Source organism: Glandiceps talaboti, chromosome 21 (assembly GCF_964340395.1).
Source record: "Glandiceps talaboti chromosome 21, keGlaTala1.1, whole genome shotgun sequence".
Taxonomy (NCBI): domain Eukaryota; kingdom Metazoa; phylum Hemichordata; class Enteropneusta; family Spengelidae; genus Glandiceps; species Glandiceps talaboti.
The window spans coordinates 10,966,822-10,993,819 of NC_135569.1; the positions used below are offsets into that span (position 1 = coordinate 10,966,822).

General features: G+C 35.7%; 2 protein-coding genes across 2 annotated transcripts in view; one reads left to right on the forward strand and one right to left on the reverse strand.

Moving 5' to 3' along the window:
* LOC144451147 (ATP-binding cassette sub-family F member 3-like) lies at positions 1-14,223 on the reverse strand. Its single transcript, XM_078141928.1, has 19 exons — positions 14,150-14,223; positions 12,880-13,024; positions 12,273-12,358; positions 11,062-11,114; positions 10,701-10,789; positions 9,690-9,815; positions 9,464-9,568; positions 8,796-8,957; positions 8,326-8,415; positions 7,412-7,471; positions 6,902-7,037; positions 6,097-6,297; positions 5,689-5,765; positions 4,919-4,963; positions 4,313-4,445; positions 3,655-3,835; positions 3,134-3,266; positions 2,720-2,807; positions 1-2,139 (listed from the first exon to the last, which is right to left on the reverse strand). The coding sequence occupies exons 1-19, from the start codon at positions 14,220-14,222 to the stop codon at positions 1,987-1,989; spliced, it is 2,136 nt and encodes a 711-aa protein (XP_077998054.1). The 5' UTR covers position 14,223; the 3' UTR covers positions 1-1,986.
* A 59-nt stretch (positions 14,224-14,282) lies between these two features.
* Positions 14,283-26,998, forward strand: part of LOC144451384 (protein LZIC-like) — a 32,436-nt gene continuing 19,720 nt past the window's right edge. Inside the window, exons 1-4 of the mRNA XM_078142210.1 lie at positions 14,283-14,335; positions 19,816-19,978; positions 21,339-21,474; positions 24,514-24,612. Of these exons, the coding sequence (XP_077998336.1) occupies positions 19,878-19,978; positions 21,339-21,474; positions 24,514-24,612 (336 nt within the window). The 5' untranslated portion in view covers positions 14,283-14,335; positions 19,816-19,877. The remainder of the gene's footprint in view (positions 14,336-19,815; positions 19,979-21,338; positions 21,475-24,513; positions 24,613-26,998) is intronic.

Below are 26,998 nucleotides of genomic sequence, written 5' to 3' on the forward strand. Positions count from 1 at the left end.
ATCATATCTCACTGTTAACACAAATCTACATCAATGTCATGAAATAAGGAAGATTCAAACACAAAACTGTTTATTTGTGTTCACAGTGAGATAAAATGTAACATTTCATGTGCATGCTTGCTATATTTTGTTTGTGTAATTTGTAGCAAAATTGCACAAGATTTAAAAAACTTTGTGGCCCTTATTGAAACTCTATAGTCTTTCTAGTTTGGTAGTACCACTGCAGGCTGGATATGAACACACCCAGTACTGGCTGGACTTGATTGAAAATTAATCAGGTCTACATGTAAGGAGAATTGAAAATTAATCAGGTCTACATGTAAGGAGAATTGAAAATTAATCAGGTCTGCATGTAAGGAGAATTAAAAATTAATCAGGTCTACATGTAAGGAGAATTGAAAATTAATCAGGTCTGCATGGAAGGAGAATTTTCAATTTGACCCTACTGAATACAGATTTGTTACTGTGTTGTCAGACTGTGCCATTTAAAATTATGACAACAGTGAAAAGACTAAGCTAGGGATATGCATAAAATGTAGGTTCTATGCATACCTTTATTTAAAGAGCGCCCTCTATTGCGGCACTCAAGTCTAAAGGTCTTCATAAGACGTATCTTGATTACATTGTGTATCGAAGAAAAGATTATCAGCAAAACTATTTCTGAATCATTGCAGATATTTTGTAAAAAGAAAATGGCATCATACTGTTTTTTTTATACAAGACTTTAAAAGAATTTATTGTCAATACACAAAAATAAAATTCCATAGAATCACAAAGATTTCTCTTTTTCATCAAAAAATTGATATTTCTGGTTGTACAGTATCGCTTTATCGTACGGAAGCTGCTGTTGGCAGTGTAATGACAATATGTAAATTATAGACTGCCAACAAAAGGGCTGACGGTTTAACTTAGTAGCGTTTGTTTTGACAAAAACTGTTCTTAGTCCAAGGAAGAAGGCACCTCGGGACAAACTTACTTGAATATCGAAGTATCTTGCATGACCCCAGACTTTGCCTTATACGGCTTATTCCTGGTCACTTGTAAGTAATATGCGAAATTTCTGCTTCACCACCATGTTTCATGACCGGATCAAGCCGTAAGCCAAGCAAGTGGGGTTTCACCTCACTTCTTATCACTAAGTAGTGTTTGTTGCCAATATTTACAAATGTGAGAATGCACTCTTACATAACACCAAGTCAACAGGAGTACATCATATCAGGCAAAGCGAAGCTCAATGTTGTATCAGTTGTTATCAGTTTTATTAACCCATTATCAGTGACATTGCAAACAGCTTTAGAGATGCAAACAATTTTTATTATACCCGATCTGCTGGCTCACCAAGTCGGGTTTGTACCACTCGAACGGCTTATACAGGAAAACCGTCACATTCATGGAAATCGACAAACTCTAATTATGCCATAGCATTTCACACTTCAAGTGGTCATATGGATGACAAATGCGTATTTGGATTTTTAATTCTTACGACAACTCTAATATGTTTTCCTACTTGAAAAAAAAACTACATGAAAGAACATCGACCAAGTCTGTGTTAGTAATTCAATAAATTACAAAAAACTAAAAAATTGGCAAAAAGTTATTGTACGTTTTTAATGTTTTGCAATTTTTTTGAGTTACAAACAAGGATTCATTATATGTTGTTTCACATTGTTTTTCCAAATATGAAAACATAGTTTTGTGAATTAAAAATCCAAAATAAATATAATTTGTCATCGATACGGCCAAAGTAGCCTTTGTAGAATCTAAAGTGTAGGATTCTCTACAAAAAGTTCGGATTTTAAAATAATTTTGACGTCAATTTCACAAATTTGTACGATGACCCATGATTTTTTTTCCTTGATTATGACTAAGAATGGATTCGCAACAAAGTAACAGCAAAAGTTTACGACTTTTGTTTCCGAGACGCATTCTACATAAATTAAATTCTGGTCAAAACTCCGATTAAAGTTATATTCAAGTTGTGGATATTCATTGGGTGAGTAAAAACTCGGCCTCTATTATTTTCTTGTATTCGTCGAAACCTCCTTCAACTTGTCGAACGGTTCCATTACCACATACCCACAATTCCTTGCAAATCATACGAATCAGTCTTTCGTCATGGGATACGAGAATTACGCCTCCCTAGTGAAATAAACGCAAATATAAATGCACAATTCGTCATGAGAAATCCACCTCAAAATTGACAATGTTATTTGCTGAGGATGCTTCAAACAAACTGTTTTCATCACCATGTTTGTTATGTTTTGGTAATGTTTGAATACTTATCATAAATTACAAATACAAGTAGTTTCAGTTTTAATAATACCCAGACTCTCATCGCTGGGGGCTCTCGCTTATGGTTACCGCCACCCAGAGTGTCTACATAGTTACCGCCATTTTACAAGCTGCAATTGTTTATTTTCTAACTTATAATCAACATTTCAACTTGACTACTTCTACATCCCCACTGTGCCCGGCACCTATGTAATTGTTTCTTTTGCATTAGAAGTTGTCTGAGGGTGTGTAACAAATGTCATGTTACATGAGTGAAACACTAAGCCTTCATCATTTTAGCTGTAACTACATTAGAAAGGTCACATACTAGGCATATAATGAAAGCAATTGAAAGAGTATACTTTACACCTGACATGAATACTATAAAAAGAGTGTGACAAATGTAGAAAGTGTATTACTTGAGTGTTAAGGGTTGTTGAATTCTCACCTTAAATTTATTGAGAGCTTTTCCAAGTGCTTCTATAGTTTCCATATCCAAATGATTGGTAGGTTCATCAAGTATGTAGAAATTAGGACTGGAAAAGAAATGGAATAAAAATACATAGGTTCATCAAGAATGTAGAAATTAGGACTGGCAAAGAAATGGAATACAAATACATTAGGTGAAAGCGAATGTAATATTGTCAAATTGTAGTGATGGCTGGTAGGTGTGAGACAATATGAAATACTATGTTTGATACATACTGCACTAGCTAACAGATCAGTACAATGTATGTGCAACACATACTGCACTGGCAAACAGATATGTAACACACTAAATTATGTGCAACACATACCGCACTGGCTAACAGATCTGGAACACCCTAAATTATGTGCAACACATGACAGTTACATGACTTACTTTGTCATACACATAATTGCAAATGCAACTCTACTTTTCTGTCCACCAGATAAACTTGATACTTGTCTGAGAGCTAAGTCTCCTGATACACCAAACCCACCAAGCTGATGTCGATATACTTCTGATGGGTGACCTATAAAGTAAGAAAGTTTAGTCTTGTTAAGGGGGCACAAGCTGAGTTTATACATATTTGGGCATAGTTTTTACATATTTGGGCATAGTTTTTTACATATTTGGGCATAGTTTTGACATATTTGGGCGTACTTTATACATATTTGGGCGTAGTTTATACATATTTGGGCATAGTTTTGACATATTTGGGCATAGTTTTTACTGCATATTTAAAAGGTACTCACATTATTGTACCTATTGAAGCATACTTAACTACCATTTGTAATTGACTGAACTCAACCCTGGTATTAAGATATAACCCATAAATGATCCAATGACGTAATTTATGGTATGTACCAAAAAATGTTTAGGAAATGATGTACAGACAATTGCCATAGTAACTGACTGACCTTTGAACCTGGAAGCCATAAGTTCTAATGATGTACACTCCATTTCAAGTTGGTCTACGTGATGCTGACTAAAATATCCGATTTTCAGATTCCTGTGGACATGTCGAATACCTTTCACTGGTGATAATTCTCCAAGCAGTATCTTTAGTAGAGTTGTTTTACCTGTACCATTTTCACCAACCTAGACAAAAATATGATGTGATATTTACATGTATTTACATCACTTCAAATTGTAAATAAAGTTGTGTGAGAAAGTGTGTGTTTGTGTATGTATGTATGTATGTATGTATGTATGTATGTATGTATGTATGTATGTATGTATGTATGTATGTATGTATGTATGTATGTATGTATGTATGTATGTATGTATGTATGTGAGTGTGTATGCATTTACATGTGTATGTGTGTGTGTGTGGATGGATGGATGGATGGAAGGACATACGTACGTATGTATGTATCATGTATGTGTATATGTATGTATGTATGTATGTACGTACGTAGGGACGTATGTACGTACGTACGTATGTATGTATGTATGTATCTGTCTGTCTGGCTATCAATCCATCCATCCATCCATCTATTCATCTATCTATCTCTCTCTCTACGGTATCTATCCATCTATCTATCTATCTACAGATATACCTGTAAATATACTTACTATACAAATCCTTGCATCAAGCCCTGCTGATACATCAATTTTATGAAATATTGGCTTGTCTTTATTGTAGTAAAATTCCACCTCATCTAACTGGAGTATAGGAGGTGACAATTTTTCTTGCATTTCTGGTAACCTAGACAGTAAAAGTGAGAATATCATAGGTGAACATGTATACAAGTTATTATGACGGTAAATGCTAACAAACTGTTATCTAGTCACAATACTCTATGCATTATATGTAAATTATGTAAAGTGCAAAAATGAAATTCAGCAATCATTTTGACGTCAGATCCCCTCCCCCTAAATGAACAAAGTTCATTTTTTGAGCTTGTGTGACATTGTGCAATACAAATTTCCTGAATCACACTAATTTTTTCACATTTGCCCTTTTCAAAATTCATTCCTGTAGTTTTATTGAAGTGATTTCTCTGTACATGAAAGTTTGCCATACATACTTCAGATAATATTTCATACGTAAAACCGCACATTTATAAACATATCTGAGCATGTTCAGATGCAAAGGATTATGGGATAATCCCAGTTGGATCTTATGTACATATGTTGACCAAAGGATTTGATGAATTGTTTGTTTGTTCTAACACTTACCTCAGTATAACTTCACTTTCCCTTGTCACTGGTTTCAATTCTGGCCTGTAATGATAGTGATTTGAACAAATTTAAATACCAGTCACTGTCTGATAAGGCATAGTTTTTTAAAACTTCATTCTCTGTTCACTGTATAATTTTACAAAGTTTTTAAAATTCATTTTTCATGCACTTAACATTCATGTATTTCTGTATTGTGTATTTCATTAAATATATTTTCCATTCACTGGCCGATACTTTATAAACCAAATACAGAAATATACCAACATCTGCAGGGAGATACAGCAAGTAACACTGACGTAAAGCACTTTCTTTATGTGCTACACTCATTTATAGCATTCATATCAAGTATAAAAGTATACTGTTTCAATTGGTTTATTTACAAGCCTAGCATGTGGCCTTTCTAATGTGGTCAATTAGCAAATGAAACAGTATACTTGATATAGATGCTATAAATGATTGTGGTACATACAGAAAATGCTGTACTTTGGTGTTATGGGTTGTATGGATGCTATAAACGATTGTGGTACATACAGAAAATGCTTTACTTTGGTGTTATGGGTTGTATGGATGTTATAAACGATTGTGGTACATACAGAAAATGCTTTACTTTGGTGTTATGGGTTGTATGGATGCTATAAACGATTGTGGTACATACAGAAAATGCTTTACTTTGGTGTTATGGGTTGTAGTTACATGTATTATAAGACTTGTTAAAAAACACCCCAAAACACTTTTATAAGTCTACCTGTATTTCAGCCCATACTTACATTCTTTCTATAAGTTTAATTTTACTTTGGACAAGAGCTGCTCTGTTGGCATTGTATCTAAATCTATCAATAAAGGCCTGCAACAAAAAACACAAGAGATCAAAACATGTGTAATAAGAGGAACGAGGTGATTTTCCCCATACATATACAAGATGGCTGTTCTATTACCAATACAAAGATGACTGCTGCTATATACCAATACAAAGATGGCTGATACAACCATTACAAAGATGGTTGCTCTTATACCAATACAAAGATGGCTGTTCTAATACAATACAAAGATGGATGCTATATCAATACAAAGATGGCAGTTGTAAAACCAATACAAAGATGGCTGGTCCAATACAAATACAAAGATGGCTGCTATGCATGTTGCTGTATATGTTAGAAACCAGTGTAATATCGCACCTGTATGTGTTCCCGTTCTCTTTGCTGTGCCTCATATTCACGTTGTTGATTTTTTAATTTCTCCGTCATAGTTCTTAGAAATGTTTCAAAGTCTCCTTTATAGTTATCTAATCTCTGAGAGTGTAAATGTATACAATCTGTGGCTGTACAGTTCAAGAAATTACGGTCATGAGATACTACCAGTAAAGTAGTGGGCCAGTTCTGTCAAGATAATCAAATAAATGTATGATTATTTTAATAATTAATTAATCAATCAATCAATCAATTAATCAATCAATCAATCAATCAGTCAGTCAGTCAGTCAGTCAGTCAGTCAGTCAGTCAGTGAAGCAACCAACCAACCAACCAATCAGTAAGTCAGTCAGTCAGTCAGTCAGTCAGCCAGCCAGCCAGCCAATCAGTTAGTTAGTCAGTCACTCAGTCAGCCAGTCAATCAGTTAGTTAGTCACTCAGTCAGCCAGCCAATCAGTTAGTTAGTTAGTCACTCAGTCACTCAGCCAGCCAGTACGCCAGCCAATCAGTTTGTTAGTTAGTCACTCAGTCAGCCAGCCAACCAGTTAGTTAGTTAGTTAGTTAGTTAGTTAGTTAGTTAGTCACTCAGCCAGCCAGCCAGCCAATCAGTTAGTTAGTCCCTCAGTCAGCCAGCCAGCCAGCCAATCAGTTAGTTAGTCACTCAGTCACTCAACCAACCAGCCAATCAGTTAGTAAGTCAGTCAGTCAACCCATCCATCCACTAACCCATCAGTCTGATCTCTAAAGTTTTGTTTACATTTTTAAGATTGATGCATTTAATGTTGTCTCTCACCTGTAGGTAATTTTCAAGCCAGAATATAGCTTTGAGATCTAACATGTTGGTGGGTTCATCAAGAAGTAGTAAATCAGGAGTTGAAAACAATGCCCTTGCTAATGCCAGCCTCATCCTCCATCCACCTGAAAATTCTCTGAAATTTAGACAATACACCGAGATGTTAGTTGGTTGTGAACTAGTGTGTGTGTGTGTGTGTGTGTGTGTGTGTGTGTATGTATGTATGTATGTATGTATGTATGTATGTATGTATATGTATGTATGTATGTGTGTGTGTATGTGTGTGTATGTGTGTGTGTATATATGTGTGTATGTATGTATGTATGTATGTATGTATGTATGTATGTATGTATGTATGTGTGTGTGTGTGTGTGTGTATGTATGTATGTATGTATGTATGTATGCTTGACTGTGTATCTATGTCACTTTAGGTTTGTCTATTTGTCTGTGTGTATGTAACTGTATGTTCCTGTGTACAAATCACCAGCATAACTAGTTTTTCATACTCACCTAGTTTTCTGTGTCTGCATTTCTGGTGAAAATCCCAAACCTGCTAGAATGACTGAAGCCCTGTATATTAAACAAAACAGACATTTGGAGTAACTAAGTGTAAGTGCTGACTTGTCTTGTCAAATTGATCTCAAAGATGGTGTACTTACAACCCTTCTACAGGACAGGGAAGTGAATTAAATATATGGCATCTTTACGTGTTATGACTTTGAGAGGATGGTTTTTATACAATGATTGCCACATTTGTAAAAGCATAACAAGGGAAATATAGGTGATGGTTTGTTTTTTTTGCAATTTCAGAACTGATTTATGCTAACAATTTAAAGTGGTCATATGGATGAGGACTGGATATTTATTTCGCATTTTTAATTTATAAACAATTTTATCATGGCTTCCTACTTGAAAAATCGATGTGAAACAACATTGACCAAGCCTGTGTTTGTAACTCAATACACTGCAAAAAGCTAAGAAATGTGTAAAATGTTTGTTATTGTGTACAATAACATAGATTTGACACATTTCTTAGCTTTTTGCAGTGTATTGAGCTACAAACACAGGCTTGGTCAATGTTGTTTCACATCGATTTGTCATGTAGGGAGCCATAATAAAATTGTTTTATAAATCAAAAATCAAAAATAAATACCAATCCTCATCCATATGACCATTTTAATCATCTTTCAGAAACTGATGCAGTCGCACAGTAACTCAAGTACCAGTATGTAAGAGAACTGAAATATTCACAAGTCGCTGACATGTTTTACCAGAGTTCCTGTCAAGATCCTTACCACCTACAACCCTCTCTATTTATTGTATATCAAACTGAGGTAAGTGATAATAATCACAATTTTACATATACCAATAGATGCAAAGTACTGGTAAATCTTGTAATCAGGGGGTGTCACTCCTATACTCACCGTGATGGCGCTTTATCAGCCTCTATATCTTCTAATTTTGCATAGACTTCAGATAGTTGCGAACTCAGTGAACTGTCTGTTGATCCGGGACTGAAGTACATAAAATATGAATAAATATTTATAAATGTTATAGCTTTGACATTTATTTTGACTATAATCATTGGAAGCAGCGTCGGACAAAATGTTCATAAGTCCTGAGTGTCTATACCCGTGTGTAAAACATATCTCATGAATATTCATTAGGCAACTTGAATATATTATTTCTGGTGATTCCCATAATGTAATGGAGCATTGCATAGATACCCTATAAAGGCACAAGATCAACTTGATGTTTTTCTGAAATCGTAAGTACTCGCAGGCGATGTAAAATCATGAAATGGCTCTCAAAACCATAGTTTATGAAAATGACTTCATTTCCCGGACTGGCACTCCTCTTTAGAGCAACAGAAAATGGGTAACAAAGGTCTTACCTTGTTGCTTGTATTTTTTCATTTAAGTCTCTCTCAGCTTTGAGAAGTGATTCTCTAACTTCATCACATTCCAATACACTGTCCAATGCAAGGGTGTCATCTCCGACCACTTCTTGTTCAACATGTAGTGTACGTACATGAGATGGAATTCTCAGTTCACCCCTTAAAAGGAATAAGAAAACCAGTATTATAATCCTAAACAAGTTTGATACGGTCAAATTTTCACTGATTTGACAACCAAAATGAAAAACAGAGAAATATCATAGTTACTACCAAACCAGAGTGACTATAGAGTTTCTTTAATTAGACTGTACAATGTTGTTTACTACCAAACCAGAGTGACTATAGAGTTTCTTTAATTAGACTGTACAATGTTGTTTACTACCAAACCAGAGTGACTTTAGAGTTTTAACTAGGTGACACAATGTTTTTACGTCGCACACAACAATTTTTGTTATGAATTACACAAACAAAGTGCACGCACTGATAGTATGCATGAACACGAAATGTTACATTTTATCTCGCTGTGAACACAAATATAAATAAACAGTTTTGTGTTTGAATCTTCAGTGGTGTTAATTTGTGTTCACAGTGAGATAAAATATGACATTTTATGTGTGTATGCGATGTGTCTATTTTTGTGAGTGACAAATTTTGTTTTAACTTACGTTGATATAAGGCGGAGTAACGTAGTTTTTCCAAGTCCATTTCTGCCAACTAAACCATAGCGTCTACCAAAGACTAGATTTAGATTAGCTCCAGTAAGAAGAACTCTAAAAAACAGAACAAAATGAACCATTGTGGGTACAGCTTTCACAATCCTACGATAAAAAATAATAAATATTGAAAAGTACAACTATAGGGGCAACAAGAAAATTGCTGTAGTGTACTTACTTATCTCCAAATGCAATGTCAAAGTTTTCAATCTTGATGTCACGTGACTTGCCGCCGGCCGAATCCATGCGGCTTTCCTTTCTATCAATGACTTGACTGGCAGAGGCTTCAGCACCGAGAGACACGCTGAAATTAATGGAAGACTTGATAATTATGACTCACCTAGGTGGTATTATTCTAGCCTAGGTAGCCATTATGACTTACCTAGGTGGCATGATTCTATCTTAGGTAGCCATTATGACTCACCTAGGTGACATGATTCTAACTTAGGTAGCCATTATGACTCACCTAGGTGGCATGATTCTATCTTAGGTAGCCATTAAGACTCATCTAGGTGGCATAATTCTATCTAAGATGGTCATTATGACTTACCTAGGTGACATGATTCTATCTTAGGTAGCCATTATGACTCGCTTAGGTGGCATTATTCTGTCTCAGAAAGTGATTGAGACCCACTTAGGTGGCAGATTTTAATCTTAAATAGCAATGACTCACCTACTGATTATGATTCATGTTATTGAAGTAATGAGTATTTCACTACTTTCTACATCCGCACCGTATACCTATAAACCTTCATTCACATCACTAATAATATGATGGAACCTCATGAAGCAAGAGTGCAAGTGTGGCGTACTCAGTGTATTTGCATGACTACTTGCAGTGTTTTTCGCGATCGTACATTCATGAGCGTAACAAGTGAAAGTGCAGCAGAAAACACTGTAAGCATAAGTGCAAATACTCCTGAGTACCCACACTGGCAGTATAATGTGTGGTTCTGTTATTATTATATGTTTATCCAAAACAGCAAATTCCATAAAAACTGTGTGATCACTAGCTTTTGAGTACATGTACAACAAATAGTGTGCCCTCATTTGCATATCATTTGCATGTAGGTTTACACTAAAGTTTTTGGTACTGCACACTGCAGTGTGAATACCACATGAATGTGTGCGTACTGATGCAAGTAATCTGTGGTACACATGGAATAATGCACAGAATTCTGTTACATACCCAGGCTTGACATCCTCTCTCAGTGATCTTCTTTCCTGTTTGGCCTTTAGTTTGGCTTCTGCCTTCTCTAATTTCTTCTTATCTACAACCTGTGTGGAAAATACACAATATTTGGTTATAAAAAACAAAACATGTCGTCGTCATAGTAGTAGTCATTGTCATCATTGTAGTAGTAGTAGTAGTAGTAGTAGTAGCAGTAGTAGTAGTAGTAGTAGTAGTAGTAGTAGTAGTAGTAGCAGCAGTCGTGTTGTCGTAGTCACCATCGTCGCTGTAGTAGTAGTTGTTGAAAAGGAAGGAAAACAGAAAATATGATGTTACTCTAGTTATAAAAAAACGTCAAAAATAGGAAACAGTCACTTACTGAATAATTATCTTTCTGAACAAGCCATATTCCTTTATCAGTTTCAACATCACCTAGAAAACAGTAAAAGGTACAATATAATAATAACAAGTCATTGAGAATGACATAGTCCCCGCTATGATTGGGTTTTAAGGAATTATCACTACTCTGATCACGCAACAACACTTGTGAACCTAAATCAAACAGACTTAGATATGTTGTGTCTGCTTGTTGGACATGGAACATGCCTACAACAATAAAGGATTGGTCGGGTATGGGGGATCATATCACGATGAAAATGGATATGCACATGTATGTCATAGAACACTGTCCTAATACCAACTTTGAATGTGATCTGTTCAAGCATGTCTGAGTTATGGCTTTGGACACAGAAAAATCGCAAACAAAATGGCTGCCAGGCGGCCATATTGGATCATATCACAACAACAATGAATATGCACATGTATGTCATAGAACACTGTCCTAATACCAACTTTGAATGAGATCTGTTCAAGCATGTCTGAGTTATGGCTTTGGACATGGAAAGTTCACAAACAAAATGGCTGCCAGGCAGCCATATTGGATCATATCATGACAACAATGAATATGCACATATATGCCATAGAACACTGTCCTAATGCCAACTTTGAATGAGATCTGTTCAGGCATGTCTGAGTTATGGCTTTAGACAGGGAAAATTTGCAAACAAAATGGCTGCTAGGCGGCCATATTGGGTCGTATCATGAAACAAATTGACGTGCATATGTATGCCATTGTATGTTGCCCCTGTGCCAAGTTTGAAAAAAATCGGTCCAGGCATCTCCAAGAAATGGCTGCGGATGGACGGACGGACACACGGACGCACGGACAGACAGAACCCAATCCATAAGTCCCCGTCCCGGACTTCGTCCGGTGGGGACTAATAATGAAGTCAGAGTGGAGTGGTTATCCAGGAATTCAATAAATATACAATTAAAATCATGAAACTTGAAACACTATGTCATCTGGCGTAACAAAAATCTTACAATATTGCTACATTTTATCTCTGATGCAATGAAAATCTGACTTACTTTGCTACACTTTATCGTCTGGTTCAACAAATATTTGACCAACAGTGTTACATTTTATCATCTGGCTCAACAAAAATCTTACCAACAGTGCTACATATTATCATCTGTCTCAACCAACAGAGATATTCGTTGAGCAAATCACAGTATTTTTAGATGACTTACTTTGTTTTTGTACAACTTCACCGAGATGGACTGGGGCATCTAATAATATCATACCGCCATTGCTCATCTCATCATCTTGCTTTTCTCTGAAACAAAAAGTAATGTTGTCGATGACTTTGTAACATGTTCATTCAGTAACACAAATTATCATATACCCAGTTATCGATTCCGATGCAATTCAATGCAGAGCATACACATCGAACCCGAGCAATAATTTTCCATATCACGGCCAAATATGGCAAGTGGCGTGCTCATCAATATCCGTTCGCTCAAAGATTTGGCTTTGTTAATTTTTTCACTATTTTTATGATTCTATGAATAAATTAACATTTCAGTCCCAATTTATGTGATTATGTGATTCAAATGTTGTTTCCATGCCACTACATGGGATGTATGATAAAATCTTTACGGCACGGATATGGGTTTTGTGGACCTCGGTAATACTGCTTACGAGGTTCCTTTTCAACATTGATACTAAATCACACTGATATTCTACAGGTCCCTGTTCGAAACACTGGCTGCTGGCACTGAATTATGGTACATTTATTTTCCACATGTCCCTGTTCCACATTTTAATAAGTACGTTAGTTTATGTTTAGAGACTTACATGGACATGACCTTCATTAACTGACTGCATATATCTCTGATATCGTCATCACTTTTATCTTGGGCGACTTCTTGTAACATGTCTCCCACAGCCTCATAGAGATCATCCGGTGATGAGAAGTCATCTGATCCATCCTCTAGTATACCTGCAGTCAGTACATCAATATATAACAATGTCATATTTATTTCATCAACACAGAAATATAACTTTGTCTTGAGAATCTTTAGAAAAGTCTACCCAAATGTATTCATGCCTTTCAATAATTCAACTACAATGTGATGGATGAATGAATGAACAAATGAATTAATTGATTAATTAATGAACAAATGAATGAATAAACGAACAAACAAACGAATGAATGAATAAATAAATGAATGAATGAGAGTGAGTGAGTGAATGAACGAATGAATAGATGGATGGAGTGAATGAATGAATGAATGATAGAAATTATGGATAGATTATCAATGTGGGATGGGAATGGGGTTTGGTACCTGAGTTGGTTGATAAATACTGAATGAATGAATGAATGAATGAATGAATGAATGAATGAATGAATGAATGAATGGATGGATGGATGATAGACTAGTTAGAAATTATGGTTAGATAGATAGATAGATAGATACATGAACGTTAGCTGGAAATGAGAGTTGGTTGATAAAAACTAAATGAATGAATGAATGAATGAATGAATGAATGAATGAATGAATGGGTGGGTGGGTGGGTGGATGAATCACTTGATAAATGGTGGAAATAATCTACCATTTGATGTGACGTGTATTAAATCTAAGATTCAACACCAATAGAAATCGTGGTCGTGAATACTTTCTGTAAATCTACATACATATTATATGATACAAAAGCTTATCACTATCACTGCCATACGTAACATTACCTTTTAGCAATATTGTTTCGTGGCATTGCGTTGTCTATGGTAGTTTGGAAAATGTTAGATTCAGTGTACATACACGTATACATGTACCAAACACACGTTAGTGATAAATTGTATTCACATAACACCCTTTAAATAGAATAAATATCAAGGTCTTGAGTTTTACAGTGAAATGTCGTGGCACGTTCCAACACTCGAGTTGTCCACATCAGCGATTGATTGTGAAATTCCAAAATAAAACGTGGTAACTTATTGCAAACGTACTGCAAATGAACCGGCTTCTTGTGAAATCCCCATCAATGATTTATTTAAAATCAAAACTTAACTAACACAGAGCAAGATGATACATGTGTGAATTAAGCCACATTACACGTTACTTACCGTTCACATATTGAAATAATTCCGTGTCCATCGACGGAAACGATTGACGTAAAATTTCACAGTGGGTCGCCATTTTGAAATATTTCTCATTTCTACCTCAAGAGGTCGCTACACACTCCGACTGCTTCCTGTCTGCTCAGTCAACAATCCATCACTTTACAGCAGACATATCTCACGCCTGGACAGGTATGTAATAAACTACATTACTTGCGACAATATAGTAGTCATCTCAGAATTATGCATATCGTAGTATTTCTTTCGAAGGATTCCAGGGAAGTTTAATTCCAACAAATACATCTTGACTACATGTAGGCTCGAAATATAATTTATGATGCATACGGTGTAGTCTACAGACTACAGCCAAGGGATGGGATATGGTGCACTGTTGTACAGTTTACATGTTATTTGCAAAAATAACGATATCACATAACCATGTGCCGTTATTTCAGTGAGAGAAATCAGTAATCCTGTTAAGAGTACCTATACGATTAACCTTTATGTGGCCTTGGTACCTCATTTGGGTGTACACGTTGTTTGAACAACGAGTGTGAAGCTACCATCATATTCATATTCATATTCACTTTCAAAAGTTGACCTCTACGATCAATGTGAATATGATGATAGCTTCACACGTTCATCATCAGATTCGAAGTCTTCCGAATGGGTACGAACAAACGTTCGGCAAATCACAAATCCTTCATTGGCAGGTTAAAATCATGTGATTGTAGTTACTTTTCACTTGATTAGCGTGGATTTGCATGCTTTCTTCTTATTTTTGCCAGAGTATCCAATTTGCACCATGAATTATTGTTGTCATATAAAAAACTAATTTGGATGTTAAATATGCCTCTCCCATATCTTTGAAAATGAAATATCAATATTTGGGTGTACAAAAAACCTGTATGAGTAATGTAATAAAATACGGCCTGCCTGGGTGTGTTTTGATTTCCCACAGTGCCGCTATCTTTGAAACCCTACTTAACACTTACACTGGTGAAATTTACACAAAATAGTGTTGTCAAGACCACAACTATCACAATGTGTGTAGTTCCCTTGATCGGGATCAGTCAACGCAATCGATACTCTGGCAAAAATAACAAGAGAGCATGCAAATCCAGGCAAATCAAATGAAAAGTAATTCAATCACATGATTTCAACCTGCCAATGAAGTGATTTGCCGAACGCATGTTCGTACCCATTCGGAAGTACTTCGAATCTGATGATGAATGTGTAAGCTATCATCATATTCACATTGATCGTAGAGGTCAACTTTTGAAAGTGAAGATGAATATGAATATGATGGTAGCTTCACACTCGTGTTTGAACATTCCGTGCACGACCCTGCGGACTACATTATAAAGGTCATGAACTGTCAGCGCACATCCAAGACGCACACAGAATGAAAACTTGAAACTTTTTGGAAAAAGTATTAATGAAATGATATTTTTATGTAGCCATCCTCTCTAAAATAGGAATACCTATATCAAATACAGTCAAATACTGTTATAGTTTGCTTTGTTTATATATATCTTTGGTAGATTGGCAGGGAAAACAATTTTATGTGTGATGGGTGGGGAATGTATTTACAAGGAAATCCTTCAGCCAACATTTTCACATACACACCCTGTGTCATCTTTACAATGTTATTCAGCTTTTCTACATTCTGCAAACTTTAATAGATAACTCATTAACATTTATTGAAATTGCTCGTCACAATTTTAACAAAGGTAATAAATTATGGAGGGGTGGGTTGCAGTGCAGTTGGGTGGGTTGGGATGGGGTATAGTAATAGTAGGGTATAGTGTAGTGTAGTATGGTGTGGTGTGGTGTGGTGTAGTATCGTATAGTATAATATAGTATATCATAGTATAGCATAGTACAGTGTGGTTGGGTGTAGTGTAGTGTAGTGTAGTGTAGTGTAGTGTAGTGTAGTGTAGTGTAGTGTAGTGTAGTGTAGTGTAGTGTGGTGTGTAGAGTAGTGTAGTGTAGTGTAGTGTAGTATAGTGTAGTGTGGTGTGTAGAGTAGTGTAGTGTAGTGTAGTGTGGTGTGTAGAGTAGTGTAGTATAGTGTAGTGTAGTGTAGTGTAGTGTAGTGTAGTGTAGTGTAGTATAGTGTAGTGTGGTGTGTAGAGTAGTGTAGTGTAGTGTAGTGTAGTGTAGTGTAGTGTAGTGTAGTGTAGTGTAGTGTAGTGTAGTATAGTGTAGTGTGGTGTGTAGAGTAGTGTAGTGTAGTGTAGTGTAGTGTAGTGTAGTGTAGTGTAGTGTAGTGTAGTGTAGTGTAGTGTAGTGTAGTGTGGTGTGTAGAGTAGTGTAGTGTAGTGTAGTGTAGTGTAGTGTAGTGTAGTGTAGTGTAGTGTAGTGTAGTGTAGTGTAGTGTAGTGTAGTGTAGTGTAGTGTAGTGTAGTGTAGTGTAGTGTAGTGTAGTGTAGTGTAGTGTAGTGTAGTGTAGTGTAGTGTAGTGTAGTGTAGTGTAGTGTAGTGTAGTGTAGTTTATTTGACACAATATGAAAAAAACATAATTCATTGCCAAAAATAGAAATATGACAAAACAAACACTCAGTGATATATTTAGCCAATCTGACTTAATTAATAATGAATACTATCCCAGGTCACTAAAAATTCTTTAAATTATTGTTCATCTGATACATTTTGATAGTTTACACCATGTATGAAGATTTAGTTTATCTAATACATGTTGTGTGAAACCAAGGCACAATGGAACCAAAACTATCTACCTCTGGTTTCTAGTGAGTCACCAGAGATCATAGTTGTAGTTTTGAATATCAAACCAGCAATTCTAAAATGACATGCATCATATAATTTATCCTATGTTTGTAGATTTAAAGGCCTATGTTTCAGTCCCGGGTCATTTCATTTAGTGTTATCTTAATTAGGATTACGTGTGATCATTTTTTTGTTCTGGACCAACTCTTTCAACCGTTTTTCACACCTAGATCCCGAGTAGACCTTTATCATGTTCTGCTGCACCGTATACTGTTATAAACATACACACACACACACACACACACACACACACACACACACACACACACACACACACACACAGAGAGACAGACACACACACACACAGACACAGACACACACACACACACACAGTTGTGCTATAAAGCCATTGGTGCTATTTTTTTCAGTTTGTTATTATAGTTGATGAATTTTCTTAATATGATGCTTAATCTTCATTGATAGTTATACTATAATTCAGTGTAATATGCTATCTTCTGAAGTTCCAGCCATTTCTCAGGTAACCACCACAAGAGGGTGCACCAGATTTGGCAAAGTGAAGGCTAAAATTTGGTCATGGCCACTGATCATATGGCAGTGGACTAAGCCATGAAAAAATGTGTGTAAAAGAAATTTTGTGTTCTTAAAAGAGCGTTATCATAGTAGTTAGGTATGGTTTAATTACTTGCAGTCACTGATAAAATTTAAAAGAGTACAGTTTGAATAACATGAAAAATGAGTGGTAAATTTGTGTCTTCTGTCTTTATACTACAGTCAACTATTCTGACCCTCACTTCTTGCCCCAAAACAACTTGCGAACAGCACTCCTAGTGGCCAAACTGTGAGATCTTTTAGCTCTCTGCAAAGATAACCAGAATGCGGTGTATTGCTATTATAAGTTGAGTTCTCTCAATTTATTGAGTTCTTGGTTCTTTGTTCTACCGTATTGTATTTTGAAAACAATAGAAGATATTAACATTACTATTCTTTTGTCATGCTAATTAGAAATGACTTCATCATCATCATATGAATTCAAAGTGATAAAAATCCGATGTAGATGTCGGCTAATCGTTCATCATTATTTGACCTCGGTATTTTTGTTTCAATTGACCTTCGTGATACATGTCTATGTTTACGTCGTGGTGACCACCTCCTCTAGAAATACTGCGGTAAAATAACGATGAACGATTAGCCGACATCTAAATCATATTTTAATCAGATTGCATATGAATTATAAATAGATGTATCATCATTTTTTCTTGCATACTCATGTATGGAAAATAACATGAAATACAACTATTTATGACAGTAACATGAATTTTTCGATATACTGGGGTTAAAGGTCAAGACATGACAAGTGAGTTTTGCTGCATATAAATTGAAATTATTTTTATGGTTTCTTTAATATTCTTTGTAGCAATGAGATGAAACTTGTCAGGATTGCCGTACAAACCACAAACTGATCTAGAGCAAATTCAATATGTAAAGGTCAAAATTGGTCTTCTGCCTTCAGAAAAACGATTGTCATGAACCGTAATGTTTTGCTTGTGCAAATATAAAACATTAGATCGTTTGTCTGTATTTTGAACCCAACTGGCTTTCACTACCCAGACACTCTCAGATTACAGTCTTTATAATGTAAGTTCTCAAATGGCAGCAATGGTAGTGGAATTCCGAAAATATGAAAAGCATATCTTTACTTCTCTATTCAGTATAAAAATATTTCAATATAGACTATGGTTAGTTCTGATATTGTCATATGCTTTTGTTGGTGATATCTTTCTATATGAAGCACTCATGAGCACAGCTCAAAGTGCTTTATTACCCCTGGCATGGACCTATAATGAAACAATGCCATTCATACCATCTAAACTCACTGGAAAGCATACAACCCATTGCTGCCCCTACTAGCACATAGGATTTTATCCTTCAAACAACAATCTCTGGCCTACCAGGTCCCCATTTATACAGCTGTGTTAACTAGGGTATAGTGATGATACTGCCACTAAGTAAATAGCATTAAATCCTTCACATTGCAATCTCTATCCTACCAGGTCCCCATTATATACAGCTGTGTTGACTGGGGTACAGTGGTGGTACTGCCACTAAGTAAATAGCATTAAATCCTTCACATTGCAATCTCTGTCCTACCAGGTCCCCATTTATACAGCTGTGTTGACTGGGGTACAATGGTGGTACTGCCACTAAGTAAATAGCATTAAATCCTTCTCATTGCAATCTCTGTCCTACCAGGTCCCCATTTATACAACTGTGTTGACTGGGGAACAATGGTGTTACTGCCACTAAGTAAATAGCGTTAAATCCTTCATATAACAATCTCTATCCTACCAGGTCCCCATTTATACAACTGTGTTGACTGGGGTACAATGGTGGTACTGCAACTACGTACACAGGATTACAACCTTCACATGGCAATCTCTGTCCTACCAGGTCCCCATTTATATGTAGCTGTACTGACTGGGGTATAGTGGTGGTACTGCCACTAAGTACACACGATTACAACCTTCACAAAACAATCTCTATCCTACCAGGTCCCCATTTATACAGCTGTGTTGACTGGGGTACAGTGGTGGTACTGCCACTAAGTACACAGATCAAATCCTTCACAAAACAACCTCTATCCTACCAGGTCCCCATTTATATAGCTGAGTTGTGTGAGTTATTGTAGTGGTTCAAATGTTGCCAAATGAATGACTTTTAGTCATTTAATAACAAATGGTAGTAACAAGGCTCGACTTGACAAATTGCAGATATTTAGCTGGTCACTAACCATTCGACCATCTTTGTTTTTATTGAAACCAAAATAACAGTAGCCAGGTTCAAACCAACACATTTGAGATTTTGAATTAGCCATGGCCACTCTAACTATTCAACAATCATGACTGTCTGTGTTATGTTTGCAGGATCCAGGCTGATGTAGTAACAATCATAACGAGAAGATAGTTCAAATTGTGTCAAAATTACCATGGCTTCTAGAGGTAGGACAGAAACTTCCAAGCTGCGTCAAAATTTAGAAGAGCAGCTGGATAGATTGATGGCACAACTATCAGACTTAGAGGAATGCAGGTAAGTGTACTGGAAATTTATGAATATTTCACAGAGTCTAAGTGCAAACAATAGGCCATTCCAGATTGCAAACAGGAAATTGAGAATACAGCGCCCTCGCTCAAATTGGGGGTGTCATCACCTCATAATACCATTTCTTAAGAGTTTTGTCCCTGGGTATTCTGTAGAAGTATAAATCAGGGATGTTTTTTGTATTGTTCAGACAATGAGGAAAGCAGCAGTGCTCTATGATTAACCGAGTAACCTATACAATGTATACCCACAAGGTACACACAGACAGGAAGTAGATATTTATGATCATGATGTACACCATAATATATAGTACCCAAGTATGAACAATACAGAATTTTGCAATCTGAAAAGATAGTAATACATATAGTTAGTAAAGTTTGAAGTTGGTAACGCCAATTAAAAATTGTGTACTTGTTTATAAGCTTTCTGACTCAACTGAGTCCGAGATCACATGATCTTCCTATGATACAGTGATTTCTTTAGATGTATGTTGCTGTCATGACCCCCCTCATTCCACTTTGAAGTATATGGGTCCAGAAGGTGAAGTATTGTAGCAACCTCAGCCCTTGTTCAGGGTTGGGTTAGTCACATATAAATGTATGGATTCCTTCACCCCGCTCTCAAACCACCTGACTTTAAAGAAATCCCAATGTCATCAGATGATCATGTAATCAGGGACTCAGTTGAGTCAGAAAGCTTATGAACAAATTTTTATCCAAAGTTACCAAGTTCAAACTTTATTACTAATCAGATGACAGGTGTAAATAGCAAACTTCCATATAGCAAAGTTAGATTTTTAAGAACTCTAAAATGTTCAGTGAAATTCATCCCCTAGGTGCATTCTACCTTTATAGTCTAGTTCCTGACGACCATCTTCCGATTTTACACATTATCTTCCCACATTGCGTCTAGTGAATGTCGTTACTCTAGGCGTTTAATGTGGTTAAGCCGTGCCCAAGCAGCGCATGTCAGTAGTAATCCATCACAAATTGACAGGCTGTTGCTATCGCTCATTAATATTCACTTGGTACAGCTGTGAACCGTAAAAATGTAAAAACCGAACCCCAGCTCCAGTACAAAATCACGTGGGGAAGCGACAGTGTCATCGTGTTTATATGAACCCTGTAGGGGGGAGCACAGAATTCTGTGCGAGAGTAACAACATTGACTAGATGTAATGTGTGAAGATAACATAGTGTAAAATCGGAATATGGTCATCAGGAACTAGACTAACCCTTAGATGACTGATATTGTTATGCTAGGCCAAATTACATAAACATGTACTTTGAGTCGAGTACTGGTAATGAAGTGGATGTACTTAGTAATTTGTATGAATTTGTCCTCACTAGGGAAGACTTAGATGACGACGAGTACGAAGAAACCAAGTCAGAGACATTAGAACAATTAAAAGAACTTAAAGAAACTCTTGCCAAGATAACACATGGAGACATGTCATTGGTAGATGAATTAAATTCTATGCAGTTGGTATGTAAATACTTCTTGATTTCTTGGTATTATATATATATATACATATTACATCATATTTATATAGCCTACAGTGATTGGCTTAGATCATATCACATGGTATAGACTACTGACTCATAGTACATAGATTGTGCACTAGTCACATTCTATTTTCCCTAGGGCACTATTCATGTAGCATGGAAGTCTTATCAAGGTGTGGGTTTAGAATCTCATTCAGATAATTTAACATGAGGTGACACAATTCAGACAATTCTGATAGTAAACCCTCATGTCTGCCATTACTATGGAAACGCAGACAAGAAATGCAACTATTTAAACAAAGGAAACAAGCACATCTGTTAAACCCCCCCCCCCCCCCCCCCCCCCTATTGGTTCTGGTCAGCACGTGCATCACTTAAATACCCCCCGCGTCGGTCTTTTTTGTGTGTGTTTGTTCAGCCCATGCAGTCTGCAGATCTGTGGGAAAACACAAAAATAACCCTCCCTACTTCAGTGAAGATAACTACAGAGTCAATCCATGAACAAGCAAATTACATCTGCCCCACATACACACTTGCTCTAAAGTACTAAATAAAACGAACAGTAACTGTCATAAATAGTAGATTGAGTGACAGGTTTGTTGAGAATAAATAAAAATGTGTTGTCACACCATTTTAGACAAACAGTCCTGACCAGAAACAATTCTTTTTTTTTATTTGGCCTTAGCTGTGTGCTGTTAATGAGTGATGAAGTATATGTATGTTTTATAATCAGTGGTAAGCTTGTAATAGCTTCACGTCACCACTATCCAATCAGTGGTAAGCTTGTAATAGCTTCACATCACCACTATCCAATCAGTGGTAAGCTTGTAATAGCTTCACATCACCACTATCCAATCAGTGGTAAGCTTGTAATAGCTTCACATCACCCCCAGATTTAGGGTAATACCGGTTTTTAGTAAGCATTTAGTTTGGCGCCATGCATGAAGATTTTATCAAACGTTGAAATCTTAGCTGAGAGATATATTTATTCTGCAATGCATGGTCTTATAGGATAAGTAAGACAGGTCTAGTAGCATATGATACCACTATGTCGATTTATTGAATTTGAATAGTTTCATAACGTGCCTTGGTGGTACAATATACTACCGACTGCCCCTAAGTAAGAAAGAGTATGTTAATATAAAGCTGTTTAATCCAACTGAAATGGTAGTGATTAAATCTGTCCTGGGGTAAATAGATCTCCTAATATTTGCCCTAGTACTTCTTGAGACATCTTTTCAATGCATGCCTTTGTGTAAGTTTGGGAACCCCAATAATATAGGGATAAATCTGGTAAAGCTAGCTTATATTTCCATACATTGTGTCTGAATTTTGGTGGGGAACCCGAGACAAGATGCTGGGAACTCAGATGGTGTACTTAACACTGCCTTGAACAATCTAAAATGATTAGTAAGGTTTACAGGAGGAGATTATCTGTTACTAGCTGATAAATTATTTAAGAGATGTAAGTCTTGTTGGGGTCATGGTATAAAAAATTTTAACACTGTAGCTAGATTAAATATTTTTAGCAAAATGTCTACATTTTAAGCCTGAAGAATAGTTATTTTGTATTGCTATGTGAAAACTTATACCATCAGATAGAGTCTTTCTTAAGATACCATCATCGTAAACCACAGCCTCTTGAATGATATTTCACAGTGTTGTGGAAGAAATATTCACTCAGATTTGTGAGAATGTAAGACACAAGGTAGAGTTCAATGGTGAGAGATGAATATTGTTTTTGTTTGTTGATTCCAAGCAGTCATCTGCATTCACTCAACACAGAGGGCGCTGTTCATGTGACACCATTAGTCTGTTCTTCCTTGCTATGACATGTGGAGATCAGACATACTGATCACGAATGATTGTAATATTTCTTAATCGAAGTTCACTAGAGTTTCCACTTATTAATAATACCTTTTGTGGGTAATAAATTGGATAGCATTAATAGCATATAGCACAGACAAGCTGGAGAGAATTTCATTTTATTAAATTCATTTTAAAAGTTAAAGAATTTGACATGGAGCTCACAGGTACTATGTTTGCCGGGCCTTGGTGACTCTGGGATAGTCTGTGGACTGACTGGGAAAGCCTTGATAGTTCCACAGTGACGTGATATAGAGCTTGCAACATAGCCCTGTCACGTAGTCCCAAAAAGAATTTGACGGTTCAATGAACAGACAGAAATAACAAACTCAGACTCCCATACAGGACAACGTGTTATGAATATTCATTTTACTGGCAGCAATGCAATTACACAACCAACAGACAGACAGACAAACAGACTGTGACTCTAGCAACATCCAATGTTTACTATTTTTACTATATTGGTACTACATGTCTACCTTTCAGGCAAATGTTTTTCGAGTTCTCGATTTGTTCTTTTATTTTTGTAATTTATGTTTGTAAATTGGTTGCATTTTATGAATTAATTTTATTTGTTTTTTCTGTACGTAGCACCAGAACTATTAGATTTTTTTACTTCATAAATGTACATTTATGAAGTAAAAGGTATATTGAACTTAAGTAAAAATTATATTCTTGATAGTTATATAAAAGATTTTGTAATATAAGTTTTGGAGTTATGGTTAGAATGGCCAGTTTGGAATCTGCAGGTTGCAGGTTCGAGCCCCATCGCTGCCATTTGTTTCTGAATGGCTACAGTCCTTGTGGGCAAGATTTGAACCAAAATTGCGCCTCAGTCCACCCAGCTGTATAATTGGTTACCTGGTAGGATATAGGTTGCAATGTGAATGCTGTAATCCTATGCACTTATAAATGCTTCAGTGGATTGTATACTCCCTAAGGAGTTGAGGAAGTATAAAGGGCCATTGTGCTGATATAGATCTGAGCCAGAGGTAATAATTGTAAAGTGCTTTGAGCACAGAGTGGGAAAGTACTATATAAAATAAAACTAACACAACATAAGAACAAAATGGTTCAAACAAATCCATTCAAGAATGTTTATAATAATGTAAATGTTATCATATTCATTTCTGATATTATTTGATATTTACAGGCAATCCAGGCAGCCATTAGTCAAGCATTCAAAACTCCAGAAGTAATCCGACTGTTTGCAAAGAAACAACCAGGACAACTAAGACAAAGAATGGCTGAGGTATGTAACAAAATATTACATTGTGTCTGTCTGTCTTTTTACTATGATCTCGGTGGAACGTTACGAACATTCTGACGTTCTCTTGCGTGATGATGTATCACGCTTTACTTTTTTTTACCATGAGCTTGTTTAAGGCACCTATACTTAATTCTATGTTCACATCGTAATACCTAAAAAATGATGGGTCAGTCTGTCGGGGAAAACTGAAAAAAAAAAGTTTCAAAAAAAGTTAGTATATGAGTGCATATTAGTAATACTTTCAATTCATGACTGTACTTTAACATTCTGAATGACTTAGAAATGACAATTAAGGACATAAAGGAAACATTTTGTTTAATCAAAGCTTCCAAATTTCAGCTATAAACAATAGTTTTCACTCAGATATGCACTCGTAGGTTTGCCATCCTATAATCAGTGATGTTGTGAATTTTCTAATCCTGCCGTTGTTTTTTTTTAATTATTTCACCAGATAAAAGAAATATTGGGGTAATCATGTCATTAGAAACATAGAATTAATTAAGGCCACCCTTTTAGAAAAACATCGTTTATCACGAAAAATATATATCACGCAAACTCTGGTCCTCTACACAGGACAACTTTGCAAAGAATGGTTGATGTATGTGAAGTGATGTTACATCGATTCTAGTTGTGTTCTATTGTCACATTACACAATAATTTATCATATCTTAGTTAATGATTTATCGTTTATGACGAAAATACATATCACGCAAACTCTGGTCCTCTACACGGGACAACTATGGCAAAGAATGGCTGATGTATATGAAGTGATATTTAATACATTGTATATATGTAGTGTTCATCCGTTATGTTACATGACGACTTACCGTACTTGAGTTAATAAATCATCGTTTATGACAGAAATATAAATAACACTGTAACAGCATGATTAGTTACATGATACATTGTATTTTACATTGTATCTATGTATCTTTAATACATGACGACTTATCGTACTTAAGTTAATAAATCATCGTTTATGACAGAAATGTAGATAACACTAACAGCATGATTAGTTACATGATATGTTATATTGTATCTATGTAGCGTTCCGTCATTCTCTTACGTGATGATATTTCATACTTTAGTTAATACACTATCATTTATGACAGAAATATAGATAACAAGAGCATGATTAGTTACATGATGTTATATTGTATCTATGTAGCGTTCTGACGTTCTATTTAATACATGATAATGTTTTGTACTTTCGTTAATAAATCATCATGAAAATATAGATCACAGTAAGGAATAGAGTAAATACGTCTTGTTACATTGTATCTATGGGTTTTGTACGTAGCATACTATCTTGTTACGTTATGACGTCTCATACTTTTGAATTAAATAAATCATTTTATTATGAAAATAAAGATCCCAGCAAACTTGCATCCCCTACCATCAATAAACACAAACGGTGTTCAAAATGACTAGGTAGACAAAACACATTTTACTACACAACAATGCAAGAAAGGACTGCTGCTTTCGGATTTGCATATTTGTTTTCACCTCTTTTTCTTTCACCTTCGTTACATGGTGATGTAATGTACTTTAGTCATTCCACCAAAGCTACAACAACAGACAACAGACTTTAGAAATCCTTCAAGGTTGATTTACACTGTAAATCCTAAGTGCTATTGAAACCATCCTAATGACTACAATTATAAACAAATGCAGTGTCTGTATTGTCTGTATTTTCTCTGTTTTATCTATAACGTTTACGCACGATTAGGTCTTTTTCTTGTCTAGAATTGACTACTTTGAATTTTGTTTTCAAAAGCCCAGTAGTAAAACAGGAGTATTTCCAACAAATTCACCAAATTGAGCTTGGTGACTTGTATTTTACCAAGCTGACTTCTTCCAATGCCAAGCCCTGGATCAACCAACAACACCAAAGTTTATCTAACTAGTTTACACTGATGTTGTACCCTGTTACAAACTTAAAGGTCAAACTATCTGAAATCTTAAGAAATGTTGCGAGGTTTTCAAAATCTTATAATAGAGAGGAGAAATCTAATGAAATCTAATAAAATATTCTGTTTCCTACATGTTCAGAAAACTTGAAAAAATAGAAGTAGATTATTTCCAAACAATACTGAACTTGTTTTCTAGAAACAAATCCGATATCCTCTATTTCTTTCCAGAGAGTTAACTTACCATTAGGCAGCCATTAAAACTTCCAAAAATATTTACAGTATTTTGTTTCCTGTGAACGTTGTTTAAAGTTTCTTTGTGTGAAATACTTTGAAATTCTTGAATATAACGTGTTATCAAGTTCCATGAACAACAAATAAAGTGTAATCAGGTACCAAGGTAGACCAAGGGTTGTTGTTGTTGTATTTTAGGTGATCACGTTTGTGCTACGAATGTA